At 41.8% G+C, this 21,357-nt stretch overlaps 1 protein-coding gene across 1 annotated transcript in view; it reads left to right on the top strand.

Annotated features, from left to right (window-relative positions):
• Window positions 1-21,127, top strand: part of LOC131483170 (cytochrome P450 3A6-like) — a 112,563-nt gene extending 91,436 nt beyond the window's left edge. Inside the window, exons 9-14 of the mRNA XM_058680496.1 lie at window positions 12,536-12,663; window positions 12,881-12,947; window positions 14,252-14,412; window positions 16,181-16,407; window positions 19,289-19,451; window positions 21,038-21,127. Coding sequence (XP_058536479.1) covers window positions 12,536-12,663; window positions 12,881-12,947; window positions 14,252-14,412; window positions 16,181-16,407; window positions 19,289-19,451; window positions 21,038-21,127 — 836 coding nt within the window. The remainder of the gene's footprint in view (window positions 1-12,535; window positions 12,664-12,880; window positions 12,948-14,251; window positions 14,413-16,180; window positions 16,408-19,288; window positions 19,452-21,037) is intronic.
• Window positions 21,128-21,357: the final 230 nt, after the last annotated feature.

Raw genomic sequence — 21,357 nt, 5'->3', positions numbered from 1 at the left:
AAGTGTTTGCCCATTTCCCGTGCCCATTTCTTGAGTGGCTTGTTTGTTTTGACATTTTGGTTGTTTTGTAGCTCTTTGTATATTCTGAAGATCAGCCCTCTATCACCTAAGTCGTGTGCGAAGATCTTCTCCCATTCTGTGGGTTGCCTTTTTACTTTGTTGATTGTTTCTCTAGCTGTACAGAAGCTTCTTAGTTTGATGAGGTCCCACTTGTTTATTTTGGTCTTGATTTCTACTGCATTTGGAGTCTTTTTTAGGAAGTGAGGGCCTACCCTTAAGTGTTCCAGTGTGTTTCCAACATTTTCTTCCAAAAGTTTGAAGGTTTCTGGATGTAGGTTTAAATCTTTTATCCATTTGGATTTGATCTTAGTATATGGTGAGAGATGTGGGTCTATCTTTTTGTTTCTGCAGGCTATCAACCAGTTGTCCCAACAGCATTTATTGAACAGACCTTCCCATTTGCCTGGGTTGTCGTTTGTCTTTTTGTCAAAGATTATTTGGCTGTATTTGTGTGGGTTCCCATCTGGTGTTTCTATTCTGCTCCATTGATCTTCTTCTCTATTTTTTTGCCAGTACCAGGCTGTTTTGATAACCACTGCCCTATAGTATGTCCAGAGGTCTGGGACTGTGATTCCCCCTGCTAACTTCCTGTTCTTCAGGATGGTTCTAGCTATTCGTGGTTTTTTGTGTTTCCAGATGAACCTTTGAATCATTGTTTCCAGATCTGTGAAGAATGTTTTGGGCAATTTGATTGGGATTGCGTTGAATGTATATATTGCCTTTGGCAGTATAGACATTTTAATGATATTGATTTTACCTATCCAGGAGCATGGGATGTTACTCCATCTTTCTAGATCTTGTTCAATTTCTTTTTTAAGTAGTTTGTAGTTTTCCTCAAATAGGTCTCCAACATTTTTGGTTAGGTTAATTCCCAGATACTTCATGCTTTCCTTTGTTACTTTGAATGGTATCTTGCTGGTTAGATCTTTTTCCAACTTGGGGCTGTTAGCATACACTATGGCTGTTGATTTTTGTTCATTAATTTTGTACCCTGCCACTCTACCGAACTCTCGTATAAGTTCTAGTAGTCTCTGTGTTGAGCCTTTTGGCTCTTCCATATAAAGAATCTTGTCATCTGCATATAGTGAAAGCTTGACTTCTTCATTTCCCATTTGGATTCCTTTGATTTCTTTTTCTTGTCTTATGGCCTCAGCGAGTACCTCTAGAACTATGTTGAATAGCAGTGGAGAAAGCGGACATCCCTGTCTTGTTCCAGATCTCAGTGGGAAGGGTTCCAGTTTTTCTCCATTCACTATGATGCTGGCATTGGGTTTTTCATATATTGCTTTGATTATGTTGTGGATTTTTCCATCTATGCCTACCTTGGTTAGTGTCTTTAGCAGGAAGTTGTGCTGGATTTTGTCGAAAGCTTTTTCTGCATCTATTGATACTATCATGTGATTCTTGTTTTTCAGTTTTTGGATGTGGTGTATCACATTTATGGATTTGCGAATGTTGAACCATCCCTGCATTCCAGGGATGAATCCTACTTGATCTGGATGAATGATCTGTCTGATGTGTTTTTGAATTCTGTTGGCTAGGATTTTGTTGAGAATCTTAGCATCAATGTTCATCAAAGAGATAGGTCTGTAGTTTTCCTTCTCTGTAGGATCTCTGCCCGGTTTTGGGATTAAGGTAATGTTGGCTTCATAGAATGAGTTTGGAAGGGTTGCTTCCTTTTCTATAGTTTTGAAGAGTTTGTAGAGGATTGGGGTTAGTTCTGTTCGGAATGTTTTGTAGAATTCTGGAGTGGAAAAGGATTCCTCTGATTTCTTTTTCTTGTCTTATGGCCTCAGCGAGTACCTCTAGAACTATGTTGAATAGCAGTGGAGAAAGCGGACATCCCTGTCTTGTTCCAGATCTCAGTGGGAAGGGTTCCAGTTTTTCTCCATTCAGTATGATGCTGTCATTGGGTTTTTCATATATTGCTTTGATTATGTTGTGAGTTTTTCCATCTATGCCTACCTTGGTTAGGGTCTTTAGCATGAAGTGGTGTTGGATTTTTCTTTGTCTATTGATACTATCATGTGGTTCTTATTTTTTAGTTTTTGGATGTGGTGTATCACATTTATGGATTTCCGGATGTTGAACCATCCCTGCATTCCAGGGATGAATCCTACTTGGTCTGGATGAATGATCTGTCTGATGATCTTTTGAATTCTCTTGGCTAGGATTTTGTTGAGTATTTTAGGATTGATGTTCATCAGACAGATAGGTCTGTAGTTTTCCTTCTCTGTTGGTTCTCTCTCTGGTTTGGGGATTAAGGTAATGTTGGCTTCGTAGAATTATTTGGGAGGGTTGCTTCCTTTTTGTTTTGTTGATCTATCTATTGTTGTTAATGGGGTGTTAACATCACCCACAATTATTGTTTGCATATGTATGTCTCCCCTTAAGTCCCTAAGCAATTGCTTCACTTAGTTAGGCGCTTGGAATTTGGTACATATATGTTCACGTTAGTAATTACTTCCTGATGGATCAATCCCTTAACCAATATATAATATTCTTCCCTGTCCTTTTTGAGGTTTGTCAGATTAAAGACTATATCATCTGACATTGGGACAGCTACTCCAGCCTTTTTTTCTTGTCTATTGGTGTGATATATCTTTTCCACCCCTTCACTTTCAGTTTCTTCACATCTTTTTTTGGTTAGATGTGTCTCTTGCAGGCATCATATGTTTGCATTCTGTTTTTTGATCCATTCTGTTAATCTGTGTCTTTTGATTGATGAGTTTAGGCCATTTGTGTTTAGGGATAATATTGAGAGGTTGTGATTTTGAGCTGCCATATGTGCGTGTAAGCGTGCAAGTGTGTATTTGCATCTATTAAAATCTCTGATTGGTTGACTTTCCTTGTATGGATTTTAGTGGGGAGGTCTTCCCATTTGCCATCTTTGATTTTGGTTTTTAGTTTTTCTTTCTGGGTTTAGCATCTTCCTGAGGAGTTTTTCTAGAGCTGGTTTCGTGCTGATGTATTCTTCGAGTTTCTCTTTACTGTTGAAGGATTTAATTTCATTTACAAATACAAATGAGAGCTTTGCTGGGTATATTATTCTCGGTTGGCAGTTGTTTTGTTTCAATATTTGAAATGTTTTATCCCAGTTTCTCCTTGCTTGGAGTGTTTCTTCTGATAGATCGGCTGTGATTCTGATTTGCCTTCCTCTGAAAGTAATCTTATCCTTTCTTCTTACTTGTCTTAGAATAGTTTCCTTGTATTCGCATGAAGGGAGCTTGAGGACTACATGTCTGGGTGAGGCTCTCTTTGGGTTGAATCTGTTGGGGGTTCTCTATCCTTCCTGGATTTGTGCTGGATTTATATTTCCAGTGTTCTGGAAGTTCTCCTGTATTATCTCATTGAGCACCCGTTGTAAGCCTATCTCTTTCTCCACTCCTTCGGGAAGGCCTATTATTCTTACATTTGATTTTTTTGAGGTTGTCTTTCATTTCCTGTATGGACCTATTGGCTTTCTCCAGATTTGTCTCCAACTGTTTGCTGAGCTGCTGCCTTTCATTCTGATTGTCTTCCAATTCTGATATTCTGTCCTCTGCTGTATTCATTCTGTTGGTTAGGCTCTCAATTTTGTGCTCTAGATCGAGGATTCCCTTTTTGATTTGAGTTATTTTTGCAGAGACATGGTTTTTTAATTCCTTGGACTCTTCCCAGAGCTTCTCGCTGTCTGATGAATTTTATCACTAATTTCTTAAATTCCTTATTTGGTAATTCCTCTTTGTCTTCATCTTGCATCTCTGATATTGAGATTAGTCTTTTTTGGGGGGGAGAGAGTGCTTGATCTTTCTTCTGAGTCATTACTTTTCTGATACTTCTCATTGTTTTGTTATTTCTTGTCATTTTGGAATTTTAATCTCGGACTTGCTTGTCCACAGCTGCTGCCCTCAGTGCTGTAGCCTATAGGAGGTGTGATGCAGCTGCTGCTGCATGGAACGTTGGCATAAGCGTAATTCTTCTTACTCTATTGTTGACAGCAAGTGATGGTGGGGTGGGTGTTGGCTTGTTTCATTTGCGCCTGGGTTTATATCTCTGCAATCTAGTTCCATTTCAGCTAGTTGGCTAGGTGTTGTCTTGCGTATGCCAGTGGGGATAGGGTATAGATGAGAGACTTTGCAACCTCGGGCTTCTTATCTTTGCTTTGGGCAGATGTAGAGCTTGTGGTTCCATACCCTACTATGCCCTCACAAACGTGCTCCCCTGTTGGGAAGCACACTGCTATGGCCCTGCTTGCCTGTGCTTCTTCCCTGATCAGCAGATCTGTTGGGTGTCACCACTGCCTCAGGGGCTCTAGCTGAGCACAATAGAGGATTCTGCCTGATTCTCCAACTGCTTGTTGCTTGGAGTCTGTAGTTCACAGCCCTGAGCTGGGTCAGGAGGCTCTGCGGCCCAGCCCTGGTGCCAGGCCCCTTCCCCTGCAACTCCCACTCAAAGACGCTGTGCTTCTGGGAGACACAATATTGTGTCCCCGCTTGACCACGTAGGCAGACTCTGCTGAGTAGCCTCCGGAGCTTGGATCCAGCACAGCAGGAGGTTCTGCCCCAGCCTCTAGTCGCCCGTAGCTGCTGGGAAACACACTATTGTGTCTCTGCTAGTCCACGTTAGCAGACTCTGCTGAGCAGCGTTCCTCCTCTGGAGCTTGGGTTGAGCACAGTAGGGTGTTCTGCCCCAGCCTCTAGCTGCCCACCGCTAGGTATCCACAGCCCTGAGCTTGCTAGGAAAGTTCTGCGCATCCAACCCCAGTGCCCTGCTCCTCTCCCCGGAGCTTTCTGTCAAAAGTGCTGCCCGCTGGGGTTGGCAGATTTTTGAGCAAAGTCCCGCCTCTGGGGTTTGAGCTGAACAAAGCAGGCTAATCCGCCTGAGTCTTCAGTTATTTGCTGTGCCCAGTTCACAACTCTGCCTTACTCCCATGCGAGGCTTCTTTCCCTGTTGCACTCTCTCAAAGGAGCGGAGCTGTGGAAGGCACGTAGCCGTGCCCCTGCTAGCCTGTCCTACTGTCCAGGTTGGGAGGCTCTGCAGAGTGTTGCCCAGCCTCTGGGGCTCTGGCTGAGCACAGCAGGAGATTCCACTGGAGTCTCTAGCAGCTAGTCCACAATTTGGAGCTGATTCGGGGATTCGTGCGACCTAGCCCCAGAGCGCAGCTCTAATCCCCTCTGCACTCTCTCAAAGCTGCTGACCTGCTGGGAGGTGCGTTGCTGAAAAACACACCCTGCTTGTCCTCTACCTCAGCACGGGTTGATGGCCCCTATTTTCAGTCCTGTAGCTACCTTTAGGGTCTCCAGCACTCCAGTGGCCTGTGCCCCTGCAGGTGTGGGTACTTTTTTTTTTTTTTTTTTTTTTTTTTTTTTTTTTTTTTTTTTTAGCTTCCTTTGTCTTCCCTGAGTCAGCTGAGACTCCGCTGCCTTCCCCCTGCCTGGGACCATGACTCACCAAGTTTCATGCAGTGTGCTGTCTTTCCTTTCTGTCGTTTTATGGCTGTTCCTCCATGCTGTGTAGATCTTCTTACTTCAGTGAACTCCAGTGACCTTCCCTTTCCTCTCCCTGCAATTCTGTGTCTCCTGCTTTGTTTCTTTGCTGGATTGATCCCCCTCTCTCTCTACTCCACCTTATACCAGCTCTCCGCAGTAGGCCATCTTAGTCCCTGATAATGCATCTCAAGGATTATTAAAACAGAAAAAGTCAACAGGAAGCAGGAAATGATAAAAAATCACATCAAAATGAATTGAAACTAAAAAAACTACACATAGCAACGGAAATGAGCAGTTTTTATTTTTGTTTTTTTGAAAGTTTTTTGGTGATGTTTATAAGTCAATTGAAGTAGAAAAGGTGTAGGATCAGGGGGAAATGGATGAAACCATCGTGTCTACATTTTCCTCTCCTTCTTCCTGTATATGGGGAACGACAGAGTAAATGGAGAAACCACACCCGGCCTCCAAAACACCTCAGTACCGAGGAATGGGTCATGGCACCCGATGTCATTGCAAAGTCCTTGAATTGGAGCATGCCTTAAGGGTTTTGCTCAAGAGGTTTCAACATTGATCTCACAGATGCAAGGATGAGGATATCTTTCCAAGGTTCATTGGTTGGCACAGTCCACCTCTAAGTTGGCTCTGATATGTGCTGTCATGTTTATTGGGGTAGTTGGCCAGTTTGTTTTGACCTCTTTGCTATGGTACTAGGTGTCCTCTGTAGGCTCCAATGGCCTGGCATATCCTCCATGTGCTTCTGGATGTGCTGTCCACTGCTCTGTCAAAGCCACTGAGGAGGCCCAATTGGGACACATGCACCTCCATTGACAGACCGCTGATACTGCCACTCTCTCCATGGTTGGAGTTATGAGTCTAGCAGTTTTGCTCTGGGATCCTGGAAGCACTCTTGTCCCCTGTGGTATCAGACCCAACTCTTCTGTGTGCACCCACTCTTATGGGTACAGATTGTTCTTTCTCCCGTATCATCCTATGTTCACACTGATAATTGCAATTACTAGGTCAGATCCATCTCGAGCCCGCTTTATTTTTTAGGTTTATTTAATTATTAATATGCTTTATTATTATTATTATCATCATTTTATGAAACAGTTCCATCAGCCCTGGGATTTCCACTATCCCGTTCTCTAACCCCACTCCACGCACTGAGTTATCCCATAGTTCTGCAACAGCATAGTTCAAAATAGAGTGTCACAAATCCATCATTGTGGGCATGGACAGCATCCCATTGTTAAGTCAAATTTTCAACAGTTTCACTGGACGTGCATTCTCGATCTAGAGCAGACTTGCATACTGCACTGTATCCTCACATCTGAACATGTTATTCTCCACTACACAGTGTAAATCCCCCAAAGTGAAGGGCCACAAAACAAAATCAACAACAGAAAGAAAAGAAGAAATTAAAAACACCATGAAGTTAAGTAGCATGCTACTGCATGACTAATGTGCTGCTGAAGAAATAAAAAAAGGAAATAAAAACCGTTATGAATAAAATGATGCTACTGTATGACCTGACTCAGTAAAGATTAATGAGAAAAATAAAACGTGTTTTGAAGAAATGTAACTAAAACATCTAAATCCATGAGATCTAGTTTCCACTGATTTTTGCTGGTGAGATGTATCTCCTGTAGGTAACAAATAGATGGGTTTTGTCTTTTTAATCCAGTCTACTTCCTATGACATTTGATTGATGAGTTTAAGCCATTTACATTGAGGGTGAATATAAATAGGTGGCAATGTAGTCCTGTCATTTTAGCAATGGGTTCTTCATTGATTTAGTCTATTGTTGTTTTTTACTGTAATGTTCTTCACATTTGTCTTTCATTTTGGTGGGGCTATTCCTTTTTTTTCTGTCAAGAGAACATCTGTAACTATCCCTTGTAGGGCAGGTTTGGAAGAGGCATATCCGTTTAACTTTTATTTATTGTGGAAGAATTGTTATTTCTTTTCAAAGACAAAGGACAACTTTGCTGTGAACATTATCCTGGGCTGACAATTCTTAGCTTTTAGAATCTGTAATATGTTGCAACATTCTCTTCTGACATGTAGAGTTTCCTGTGAGAGATTAGCTGTCAATTTAATTGCCATTCCTCTATATGTCAATTGCTTATTTTCACTAGCATATTTAAGGAACCTTTCCTTATGTTTGATTGAAGAGAGCTTGATTTCCATGTGTCATGGTAAAGATTGCTTTGATTCAACCCTGTTGGGAGTTCTGTGCCCCTCCAGAATGTTGTTTCCCAATTCTTTCTGCAGATTATGCAGGATTTGTTTTATTATATCTTTAAATATGTTTTTTAAACCCAGCTTCTCTTTCTGTACCTTCTGGGACTCTCATAACAATTATATTTGTCCTTTTAATAGTGTTTCTCAGTTTTTTAATACATTTTTCTGCTTGACCCAGGTCTGCTTGCAGCTTTTTGTTTGCTTCCCCTTGCTGAAAGGAAATATGTTCAAATTCTGAAATTCTTTCTTCTGCTTCCTTCATTCCATTTTGGAGATTCTCTACTAGACTTTTAATTTGCTCCACTCTATTCTGAATTTCTGATATATCAGCTTACATTTGATACATTCCTGCTATTTCCTGTGTAACATATTCCTTAAACTCCTTGAACTCCTTCTTTAAGTGCTTGTTGTTGTTGATAAGAAGCTTTATAACAAGTGTTTTGAATCCGGTATCCCCCATTTTCTGTATGTCTTCCTCAATGATTCCTGAGGTTGGCAAAGATTTTTGCTCCTCTGCAGGGGATTCTTCAGTAATATAAATTGTGCTTTTGAGTCATCTTTTGTTTTGGTCATTTTACTTCTGATTATCAGATTCATCTCTATGGGGCAGATTTCCAAGCTCTGTCACCCACAGGTCTGCAACTCAATTTTACTTATTCTGGTTGGTACATGGTTGTTCGTTTGCAGTCACTTTTACAACTTTCTTCAGCTAGTCTCATATCTGTGCTCTTATGTTAGACTTCTACCATGGTCTGCGTATCTCAGCTCCTGGCTCACCACTCTCTTTCCTGTAACCCTGCACTATTCTTGCACCATTGTCTGTTGAATGCTTCTCCCAGTTTCAGTTCACGTAATTCCCAAGATGATAGCATATGTGCAGCTCACTCTTGTCCCTACAGTGGCAAAGCTTTTGCCACACTGTACCAAATGACAGCTCATGTGAAACTTGTGGCGTTCTTCATCTGCTGGCCATTAGGTCTGGGGGCCACCTGGACCCATTTTGTGTGAAACTTGAAGGATGCCACATTGTTGCAGTTCATTGAGCCACAAATGTGTTCACTTACAACTTAGTTCATGCACAGTTCTGTCCCATAGCCATTGCCTCCCTAACAAGAGGGCACTCGATTTGGCTTTAGTGGACTTAGTTTATAAAATCCACCCTGTTCCCGCACCACCTATTTGAAATTTGCTGCTCCGTCTCTGCTCCTGGTCAACTCAAACAAACCAGCAGGTTGGGCAATGCTTTGACTGGGTTCACCTCCTGAGTTCTCAAGGAGTCCCACTTCTCACTTGGTTTCTGGTGGATTTCTGGCTCCTGGTGCAGTTCAGATCACCACTTGCTGAATGCTGCTGGTGTATTCAGTCATTGTAGCACCACACCATTGTATTCACTGCTTTACTATGTCTATCAGTCTCCAAATGCCCCTCTGATGTTAGTCTGTCCTCTCCTATTTCCTGGTAGGTGTCCTCTCTGCTTGACCCTGGCTAATATTTGTCTATTTAAATGTGTCATAACCTTATTCCACCAGCTTGATTTTCTCCAGTCCCATTTCTTACACAAAAGAATGGGTGCTGTGGCCCACCCCAACCCTGTCCTCCACATAGTTAGCCCTCATGTACACCATTGGGAACTACAGTCCACTCAGAGTGACCTCCAAAAACTTCCACTGAGCTGGACCCGAGTCCTAGTTTCTGTGTCTGCCAGCATGTGCAATGGATTGGTCCAGTCTGTCTTACCTTCCTTTCAGCTCTTGTACACATAATTGGCCATTGCAGCCTAACTCATCTCAGCTGACTCCACCCTCCACCCCACACTCTTGCCAGTGGGTATCAGCACCTGTCTAGTCAGGTCTGCCTCCAGTCCTGGTTCTCAGGAAAAAGCTATTTTTTAAAAGAAGTTGAACAAAGCACTGTTTTACCCAGAGTAGCAAAGAAAAGCAAGAGAAAAAACAAGTAAATTTAGAGATAAAAAAAAAAATCCTAATAAACCTGTCAGTTGATCTCTTCTTGCTGTTTGGATTCTTTGATCACTGTGTGCTGTTCTTTATTGCTTTAAATGTTTTACAGTCTAGCATGAGCCCCTCACGTCGGCATTTGCCAGTTGGTGTTCTACCATGGCTCAGCCTTGCTTTCCTCCTCCCGTCCTGGCCATAATCTGAACTGGTTGGTATTGTGGTCCAACTTGTCCAACCCACACTGCATTGTTGTGCTCAGATTCGCCAGAGGGTCATATGAATTGGCCCATCCTAGCTTGCCCCAGACCTGAGCCATAAACTGGCCTGGTCTTGGCTGCTTCCTGTATTGAATCTTGTGTTTACCTGCAGGGACTGTGTACCACCAGAGGAGTTCCCTAAGCTCCTCCCTCAGATATTGTTCAGTGCCAGGTCTCTCACATACAGGTGGGTCCATGCCCAGCCAACTTAAAATATGCCCTATCCTAACAGGAACAATGGCCTTTCCTGACCTGACCTCACACATTGTTGGGTGCTTAGCCCACCAAAGCCTGGTCCACACCCAGGCATGGCTCACGCATGGCTGTCCTTTATCCACCCTGGTTCTCATGAGCACCAGTGGGTTCTGAATTGCAATATATTCTGTCACACACCATATGTAGTCCACACCCTTGCCTAGGTACATTGCAGCCATGTCCAGACCAGATTACAGCCCCCACTCTAACCTTACACTCACCAGATATGACATTATTCAGCCTGGGCATCCCCTTAACTCTGCAACCAGGATTGTTCCCAGGCACAGATGATGTGCATGGCACTCTTTGCTCTGGTCCAGCTTGGTATATCCCCTCCCTTGTCTTGCGCTTTGCCTTCAGATGCCGTAGCCTAGCCTGACTTGGCTGGCCCTACTCACAACTTTTGTAGGCAGTGCTGCATCCAGGCCTTACTTAGTCTGTTCCCATCTCTGCTTCATGTAAACTGGTAGGTATGATAGCCAAGCTTGGCATGACCCAAACTACTGCATAATTTTTGCACTTGTCATTTCGTTAAGGTTTGCCTGGCCCTGCCTGTTCCACAGACTTTCAAAACCATTCCACACTTGTCATTGGGTGGAGCTACCATGCAAAGCATGCCCATTATCCAGACCTGAGACATGTGTTCACTAGCGAGAACTATGGCCCACCAGGGGAGTTTCCAAAGTTCCTCACCTTGTGCAATTCCAGACCTAGATCCCGCACATGTCAGGTGGTATAGATCCATACCTGGCATAGCTTGCCCTTTCATCCCAGCCTTTTCATGAGCTGGTTAATGTTTTGGCCTGGTCTGCCCCATACCCTGTTTTGTGGTGCATATACAGGTGCTGCAACTGGAACCTGCTGTGCCTGTTCCTACCCCCACTATCCATGAGTGCCGGCAGGTTTCATGGTCATGCCTAGCTCAGCCCAGCACTATCCCCAATCTTCCGCTAACCAGCAGTACTTGTGATCCCACAGGATTAGGCCCACATATCGCCCACAGAATCGACCCCTGGACCTGCTTCTCTATTGTGCTGGTGTCACGGGCCAGCCTAATGTTACCCTTCCCCTATAATGGCACTGATAGATACTGTGATCTAATCCTGCCAGGAAGGACCCTAGCCCTAGCTTTTGTGTGAGCTGGCATGTGGTGGTCAGCAGTGTTTCATGCTAACAAGCCCAGCTCAGTTCTGCCATTTTGCAGTCCATCAGTCAGACCCAGACCTAGCCTCTCCCTCCATATGGTCAGCTCTCAAGTACAATGGCCTTGTTGCTGGGAGTTCCTCAGGAATCATTTCTTACTGCAACAAACTCCCTGAGTGGTCCTGCCTTCCCCAAATCCCTTTACCCCTTTCCCTAATGAATCCACAATCATTTTGCCCATCAGTGCCTGTGTTCTGCAGCTCAACCTTTGCAAGCGTAGTGAGTGGTGTGCTGGTCCAGAGCTCTACCTGCCCACCAAAGTCCCAAGCTCCTGGTACATGTGCTAGCCTATTGCTTTACCCCTTTATCCACCCATAATTCATGCCTAATGAAGTATTCCAGGCCTGTTCAGCCAGCTCACCAGAAAAGCATTTTGCCCTGTGGCTCTGCCTGCCCCTATCCTCACCTCACCTGGCACCAAGAACATGAGGAATTCTCCAGGTTTGCTTGCCTGCTTAGATGTGAACTCTAAGGCCTTCATGTGCCCCACTGGTGATATATCCTCCTCCCCCTACCAAGCCCATATCCTCAGACTCCCATCCCAATTCCCTCACCATCTCAGCAAAGGAATGTCAATTTTAAAATTCTTTATCCCCCATTTCCTCAATGCATTCCTCAGTTTACTTCACAGTTGATAAAATTTTTTTACTTCTTTTTGTGGGGGAGGCATTATAATATTCATTGTGCCTGTCTCTTCGTTTGCTCTTGGTCATTGCACTTCTGATTAGATTTCTCTTAGGTTGTTTTCTAAGTTGCGTCACCATGGGTCTACAGTTCATTTTAAGGAATATGTTCAGTACCCTGTTCTTCATTTGCAGTCACTTGTGCCATTCTATCTAGTGAGTTTCAGTCCAGGGCCCTTTCATTGCAAAAATGGAGAAAAGGCCATTGATGGTCCATTCTAGCAATGGCCTCTGTATGTGGTTGTGCAATTGCTCAGTGTTTGTTCTGGAAAACTAAAGAAAATGCTGAGGGAATGCTTCCTTGTTGAGAACCCTGAGGACTTTCACTGTCCTGATTCAGAGATTGTAATTGTGTCACATAAATTTTGCTTTTCATTATCATTTCTTTTTTTTTCTTTCTCCTGTAGCACTCTTTCCTTTCCTTACCCCAGTATGTGAAGCATTGAATATCAGTAAGTACACCAGAGATGTTACAGATTTTTTGAAAACCTTTGTTCAAAAGATTAAAGAAGAACGTCTCAAAGATAACAAAAAGGTAAATCTGATGCTACTTGCATGAGGATGTTCTTTTTTCCCCAGGTTTTGGGGTTTCAACCATATGATCGTTCTGAGATATAGCATTAAGATGATGACTCAGGCCACTCCAGGCAGACCTCTAGACTTGAGTGTGGTCTCCTCAGAAAGCAGCCGCAGTGCTGAGCTCCTGATGGACTTCTGATATGGGGTTATCTTGTCTTTGACCTCTCTTTCAGCACCGAGTGGACTTTCTGCAACTCCTGATTAACTCCCAGAATTCCAAGGAAGTTGATTCCTACAAAGGTAACCAAGAATGCATGGGAAGCTCAGAGGGAGAAATGGCTATGTCAGATGGTAGATTTATTTTCAGAATTCTGAAGAATTTCCATGTTGTCCTGTGTAATTGTTGCTGGAAATCTGAATTTTTCATGAGCTCCTAGGTGCAGTTCATCATTGGACTACATTCTAAATGTCACAATTTTATCTGTAGCCCCTTCTTGTCCCCTTAATTTAACTCACATATACGTAAGTGAAACATCCTTTAGTTTTTATACAGTAAAGTCTTACTATTTTACACTCAGTGTTTACAAATATTTTAAGTAGAATTTAATGTATTTTCCTTAAGGACAATGCTACCGCATATTATCCAAATGGTGTACTGGTTGCACTGTGCATGTGTGACAGGGAAGCTTTCTCCTGACATCACCTAACTGAATTGGTGGTAAGGATAGTGTAATAAAGAGAGGATAGCAGTGCATGGGATAGGCTGGGATAAAGTGAACTCAAGGAAATATTTTATTTCCTGACTCTGTGTGAATAACATTCATCTGTTGACATTGAATTTCTTCTTTATTTTTTTTTCTTTTTAAAAATGTCTATTGGAAATGCTACTCAGATTTACAGAGTAAAAGAAAGACAGAAAAGACTTGAACCACTGATTCACTCTCTAAGGGCCACAATGGCAAGAGTTTAGCCAATCCTAAACCGAGAGTCAGGGGCTTTTTCATACTCTCCCTTGCCATTGCATAACCCTTACCTTTGATCCTACTCTGTTGCTTTCCCAGGCTGTAAGCAGGGAGCTAGATGGGAAGTAGAAGAGCTGGGATAAGTCCTGGAAATGTGATGCTGGCAATGGGAGGTGAAGCATTAGCCAATTGAGCCAACCTGCTGGATACTTTACGTTTTTTTCCTACAAGAATTTTGAAACTTTTGAAATCTTTTTGTTCCTTTAAGTATTTATTTATTCAAAATAAGAATTAAAGTGGGAACCAGAGAGTGAGTATTCCTCCATCACTGGTTGATTCCACACATGACTGCCATGGCTGGGGCTGGGCAGGGATAATCCAGGAACCTGGAAATCTACTGTGCATGTTCAGAGGCACAAGTAGTGTAGCCATATATTTATTCCTTTTCAGAATCACTACCTCAATGCTGAACTGGAATCAGGAACCTAGACATGAATTCAGCAGTCAAATGCAATGCTGTCTCTGTAGGCAGTAGCTTAACTTGATGTACAGTAACATCTGTTCATATATGGATTTTTTCATCTACTCTAGGGTGATTCACAATGACCTATTTTGCTTAAAATGTTTTTCTTCTCTTGTTAGCTCTGACTGATACAGAATTGGTAGCCCAGTCAATTGGTTTTCTTTTTGCTGGCTATGAGACCACTAGCAATATTCTTTCTTTCATCATGTATTTATTGGCCACTCACCCTGATGTTCAGCAGAAACTGCAGCAGGAGGTTGATGCAGCTTTTCCCAATAAGGTGAGTGAATGAGTGGTACTTGGGATGGGTTCACTGTGGGGCAGGAGTAGTGTCTTGATAAAATGCCTCCAGAGCACTGTTCAGGGGACTGCTTGCAAAGTATGAAATGAAGATACTTCATTTACCAGTAAAGGAATAATCTAAAGAGAAAAACTCATGGGGAAAAAGGGCTGAAGGTGCTACTCACAGAACTACAACAACTTTGTAAATCAGTGTTTGTCCTACGTGTCAGTTACAAGAATCCACAATAGCACCTAGAAGGAGTCTTTGTTACTCAAGTCTGTGGCCATTAGGTCTGCTTCATTTGGCTAGATTTTGTCTTGTAGAGCTGTTGCATGAGTGAAGCTGGCCAGGGTTGTTCAGGGCCGGCCAGGGTGGCAGACTCTGTTCTGTTTCCTGCCATTCTCATCCTCCATTCACACCACCAGTGTTAAAGAAGACATGAGATAATCCAGGGTGTCTGCTGTCGATTGTGAAGGAGCCTGGAATCTAGCGTGGCATGGCTGCTTGATGGCCAGATAAACACAGCCTTAAGCTATGCATGAGGGACTGTTCTAGAAATAATATGTGGAATGCAAGGGTTTTCTTTTCTCTGTAGAACCTCACTTGACATGAATTTATTGTCATATTTATATTTATATATATAAATATATATATATATATGTATATATATATATATGCATTATATATGTATATATATAATGGGTACCTAGTAGGACAATTAGAAAAACCACTTCTTTCTTCATTTATTTTAAGAGACAAATGCAGAGAAAGGAAAAAGAGAAGGAGGGATAGGGAGATATTTCATTTTCTTGCCACTCCTTTATGTCCACAATGCCAAGTGTGACATCAGGATGAAGGCAAGAGTCAGAGTTGCTGATGGTCTCCCTTAATGGTGACCAGGACAGAAAGTCCTGGAATGTACTATGTTGCCATTTCCAGATCATTATCTGTGAGATGGATGAAAATGGAATAGATACCTCCTGAACTTCATGAGGGATGGTGTCATTGCAAGTGGTGGCTTCACCTGCTACATGCCAATCTTGGCCCTTTCCAATATTTTATATGGGGTCAAAGCAGTTTCTAACCAGCATTTTTGAGGAGAAAATTCTGAGGCAGATTAAGGGATTCTCTGCTTTTAATATTCCGTTTTGTTGGCAGTGCTGTAGCCTCTTTTTGAGAGGTGACTGTGACTTTGCATATTATTTTAAGCACAGTGTTCTAATCTGTCTTTTTAAAAATGATTTGTCATTTTTTTAAATTGAAAATTGGATATACAGAGAGGAGCAGAGACAGAGAGGAAGATCTTCAATCTAATGATTGATTCTCCAAATGGCTGCAACAGCCAGAAATGAGCCAATCTGAAGCCAGGAGCTTCTTTTGGGTCTCCCATGTGGGTGCAGAGTCCCAAGGCCTTGGGCTGTCCTCGGCTGCTGTCCCAGGCCACAAGTAGGGACCTGGAGGAGAAGTGGGGCTGCCCTATTTAGATCCAGCACCCATAGAGGACCCCAGCACATGCAAGGCGAGTTCTTTAGCCATTAGGCAACCACACCATGCCCAATGTTTATCTCTTTCATACACATGAGGCAGCATGAGTGTTGTAAGGCCATGCTCATGTTTTCTGGGCCTGGTTATGGGTTTGTCCTCAAAATCTCCTTGTTCACAACTACTTTCCACATCTGAATGCACTGTTCATTGAACAGGATGGAGGACACATCTGTTTTAATTTCAAATCTCATTTTGTCAAAATGTGTTTCTTTCTACCCAGACACTTGTCACATCTGATGCTGTTATGCAGATGGAATATCTGGACATGGTGGTGAATGAATCATTCAGATTATACCCAGTTGGCAGCAGAATCGATAGGACATGCAAGAAAGATGTTGAAATAAATGGGGTATTCATTCCCAAAGGGACAATTGTGGCAATTCCGATGTATGTCCTCCACCGGAATCCGAAGTACTGGACAGAGCCTTGTGAATTCCGCCCTGAAAGGTACAGGATCCCTGGAAAGGGGAACTTATGCTGAAACAATCTAGTTCAAGCATATGTGGTAAATCTGTGTGAAGACAAGGAACGCGTGAGAATAGAATCATTTGTATCCATTATTTTTAGAAGCTTTTCTTATGGAAAAATAATGATTGTTTTCAAAATTGTTCAAAGTGATAACTGGAGAAAGGGTACTATTGTCATCCTTGAATCCAAACCGTTGTTGCATCTGAGGCTCTGAAAATGCTATGCAACTTTTTATTAGGGACTTGAGTGTGTGAATTGTGTGTTATTGTGGATCCTGGATGCTGTCTTCTACTGATATACATAGAAAGTATATACATATAAATAGTCATATAGTTTTTGCAATATTTGCATTTAGCTGTAATTTATTAACTGTAGTTTATTTTAGGTGTACAGTCTTTTAAAAAGTCTTTCCAGTTTTCCTATGCTAATTACATTGACTGTGAAATGTCACAGTACTTATAGAAAAGCTTTCCAACTTGAATCTGGTGGCCTCTTCCTGTAAAGCAATTGTAAAACCACAGGCTGTGCTAATGAGAAGTCCCATTGCGGATGGACAGAAGAATCAGTCAGGTCAGGAGAATCTGGGTACCCTGATCCTGGTTCTAGTTGCTATCTTCTGGCAGCCAACAAACTTACTTAACAGTGAGCGAATCCTTCTTTCAGTGTGAAGTCACTGGCTCTCAAAGCTGTTTGCTACTCTTGGAAGTAGTAATATAGGTCAGGTTTTTGGATATTGTACCCTTTGGAAATGGTTGATCAGCTACCATTGTTGTTTTGGTAAGGAAAATGAAGAAATTTGTAGAACACTGGCTGGCAAGTCAGAAGTCTTGGGATGCAGACATTTTTATTACATACAGATGGACTTTCTGTTGACAGAAATTTTATTCTGGGCATGTTGTCCCTACTGATGGCACAGAATGCTCATGTGGTAACTATAAGTCAAGTAAATTAGTGTTCACATAACCCTTTGTTTTCAAAGCCATGAATTCTTTGTCTCCTGAGGCCAGGATTTCTACTTTCTGTAGCTTCGTTCATGTTCGGTGATAAGTACATAGGGTTCTCTTCGATTACTTTAGTCACCAACCTTTAAGTGTCAGTGCTTGGGCCAAACAATGAGAACATTGGATGTTATCAATGTTGAAGCTGGAGAATGTTTGAAATATTCCCATATGTGATACAGAAATACAAGTCTATGGGGCACTTCTACTGCATCTGCATGGGCCTAATACTTGTACAAATACCCAGCACCTATGTCAGCTCTCTCATACACTACTTTGCTCTGATGATATGCTATTGTGACTAAAATATTTACTGCCCTCCCTCTGTTGATAAGATATTGTGAGCAAAGCAACCAATAGTGCCCCAGTGCATTGGCATAGAAGCTGAAGTTTTTGCCTTGCACACACCGGGATTTCATGTGAGTGCTGGTTAGTGTCTGGAAGCCCTGTTTCCTATCTCACTCCTTGCTAATGTCCAGGGAGGCAATCAAGGATGGACCAGGGTGTTATGAACCTGCACTCATGTGGAAGACTTAGAGGAGACTTCTGGTTCCTGTCTTTGAATTGGCTCAGCTCCATCAACCGTGGCCACTTTGGGAGTGAAAGAGCAGATGGGGATCTTCCTCTCTGTCACTCCTCCTATATGTATATCTGACTTCCCAATGAAAATGATAGATTAATCTTTAAAAAGAAAAAAAAATCTAGAACTCTAAGAATATTGTACAAAACTGTAGCTCTATTTTAAAATCAAAGAACAATATTCCATGGTCATTTTCCCAATATAAACATTATCTTCTCAATACCATGAACTATCCAGGAATTGTATGAATAAATGATGGCTTTATATTCAAATAATTTTTTTAAAGATTTATTATTTTTATTACAAAGTCAGATATACAGAGAGGAGGAGAGACAGAGAGGAAGATCTTCCGTCCTATGATTCACTCCACAAGTGAGCCGCAACGGGCCGGTGCGTGCCGATCTGAAGCCGGGAACCAGGAACCTCCTCCAGGTCTCCAATGCGGGTGCAGTGTCCCAATGCATTGGACCGTCCTCAACTGCTTTGCCAGGCCACAAGCAGGGAGCTGGATGGGAAGCATGGCTGCCGGGACTAGAACCAGCGCCCATATGGGATCCCAGGGCATTCAAGGCAAGGACTTTAGCTGCTAGGCCACACCGCCAGGCCCTATATTCAAATAATTTATGACCTGATTGAAGAGATATATATCACTGATGTTATTGAAGTATGATAGCATCAAATGTCATGTCAGTATCTCACTTAAACAATTATGGCAAGAGAGAAGGAGTATGCTGGTGGGGAGTAATGTCAAGGAGTATTTGATGGAGAATTTGGAAAGAGAATAAGACTATGGATAAGGAGTGTAGTGAAAGAAAGGTGAAAGAGAATGAGGAGGAAGACAGGTGGGAAGGAGGTTGGAGAAGAGAGAAAATAGGGGTAGTTTAGTTTAGATACTAAGAGGCATCATCTTCCTTAGTTAACATATGTCCATATGGTTGTCAGTTGAAGCAGGAACCCGCTTTCCCTTCCACCATTCTTACTTCTCATATGTGTTCCAAAATGTGATCTCATCACCACCTTCAATGTAATTTTAAAGTGCAAAGGTAAATGTCTTTTTAAATAGCACTCACATTATCTCACCAGCGAGACAGAAAAGTCCTGTGTGGTGAGGGTAATTGCTAACTGGAACAGCTCTCAAATATAGAACTCTTAAAGCTCAATAACAGTAAAATATGAATGGCCAAGCCATAATTATTTCAAAGGTCCAATTGATAACTCCAACTAAGTGATTCTTGTGGTTCTACACATCACTAACGTGTGCTCATTTCTGTTGTGGAATCAGGTTCAATAAGAAAAACAAGGACAAAATCAATCCTTACACATACCTTCCCTTTGGAGCTGGTCCTCGAAGTTGCATGGGCAGGAGGTTTGCTCTCATAAATGTAAAACTTACTCTCGTCAGATTAATACAGAACTTCTCCTTCAAGCCTTGTGAGGAAACTCAGGTTAGTGTACTTCATGTAATGAGAATGCTTTTCTGGCATTTTTTTTAAAAAAACTGAACACTGTTGTGTTCGAATAGAATATTTTGTCATTACATCATTAGGTTTGGTTCTGCTTTTCCTACATCCCTGAATGCTGCCCTAAATCTATACTCTTGAGTGTCACTTTTGTCCTTGAATAAATCTTCAATAATGTGTTTTAGGGGGCTCATCCCACTGATAGCATGCAAAAAACATGCTTTAAGAATGATTTGACTTTGATTTGGAATTTACTTGAAACAATATTACCAAGAGATCTGTGTATTTCTCCAATGCATGTGTATAAATGGAATTTCAAATTTAAATAGGATCACTTGTTATGTTCATAGTAAACAATGATCTTCTGCCTTCATGTCCATTAATGTGAGAATTTATAGAACAGAATCAGTGAGAATCAATAGCTCATTATATTTGATCATCAGCATCACATGTGTCAGGTTTGTTTCAGAACTTCAATGTGACGATCAATATAGATGAGAACTGATCTGTGACTTTGCCTATGCCTTAGGAGGCAAATTAATTGTTATATTTTGATGTTCTGAAGTACATACTTTCGTAACCCTCAGGTGAATATTATCATTTTTACAATTACTTTTGATTTGGTGTTTTTAATTCCTCTCCCAGGATGTTTCAGTTTATAGCCTTCTTGATTCTATCTTCAAATGCAAACTGTTAATACCATGAAAATGCAGTAACAGAGGTTTGAACTGCCATGTGATTGTGTGGAATGGCTGCTAAAAATCCCAGTTCCAGTGGTTGTCAGGAGCTGTCCAGGGTTCATCTTTTTCCATCTTTCTCTGGATTTGGTCCTGTGATGAGCTATGGCAGAATGTCATTACAGAGTATGGGCACATTGATTCCTGCCAGGGAAGGCCCTAAGAAACTTATGTCTAGAGTTTAAGTTGCATTTAATATTCATCTCCTTGACCTCAGTATGTTTTCTGCAAAGGAACCTAGGAGAGTAGAATTGGTCACCAACTGAAATTCAGTATGTAAGTTTATAAGTGTGTGAAGAAATGGAATCACCACATGTGCTATGGGATACCTCCTCCTTGGCAGGCTTCCAGTCATCTTCATACTGCTCTTGCTCATGTCTGTGAGGAGTTGCTGCAGCTTGTCTTTACTGAGATGAGACCTATTGCATGCTTTCCCACACTAATTGACTGGATCCCTCATAATGGAGCTAAGAGGATTCATGAAAGCTCTTCAGAACTTCAGAATTCCTGCATTTACACTTACATACAGTTGGAAAACAAGAGGGAATGTTAGAAATAAAAAGCACATATTTTCTTTTGCATTGCAAAATGCAATTTATTTTCCATAAGGTCAGAATTATTTATACACTTGAAATATGTTATCCACTCAAGAGTAATTTACGTTTCAACATAGACAAATTAACTTCATGAGAGTTTTCTAAATGTGTTAACCATATGGTCAGGAATGATGTTAGCATTTTTCAGTATCGTTATTCTTGTAGCTTTTCTGTTTTGATTCTGTTATTGATTGTGCTTAATTTTCTGCTTCTCTGTATGATTACTTCATTGTTGCAGATGCCCCTTAAATTAACCACACAAGGATTCCTCAAGCCTGAGAAGCCCATTATTCTGAAGGTTGTCTCAAGAAATCAGACTGTACATTGAGCTTCATTATCTGTGGACTTTGTGTTTGCTCTTCATGGAAGATGCATGCAAAGCACCAGAGACCTTAATGCATTTTGATAATAATGGTAGGAAATAATGTTGTAACTAACCTGTGGCACACAAAGAAGCATTGCAGGGAATAGGCACATTGAGCCATCTGTGTGTGCAGAGTATTCTCTTTTGTGTAATAGAGAGGAGCTGACTAAATCAGTGCCAGATATGTAGATTCA

Source organism: Ochotona princeps, chromosome 24 (genome assembly GCF_030435755.1).
Source record: "Ochotona princeps isolate mOchPri1 chromosome 24, mOchPri1.hap1, whole genome shotgun sequence".
NCBI lineage: Eukaryota > Metazoa > Chordata > Mammalia > Lagomorpha > Ochotonidae > Ochotona > Ochotona princeps.
This window is presented reverse-complemented; position numbering and strand designations above follow the sequence as displayed.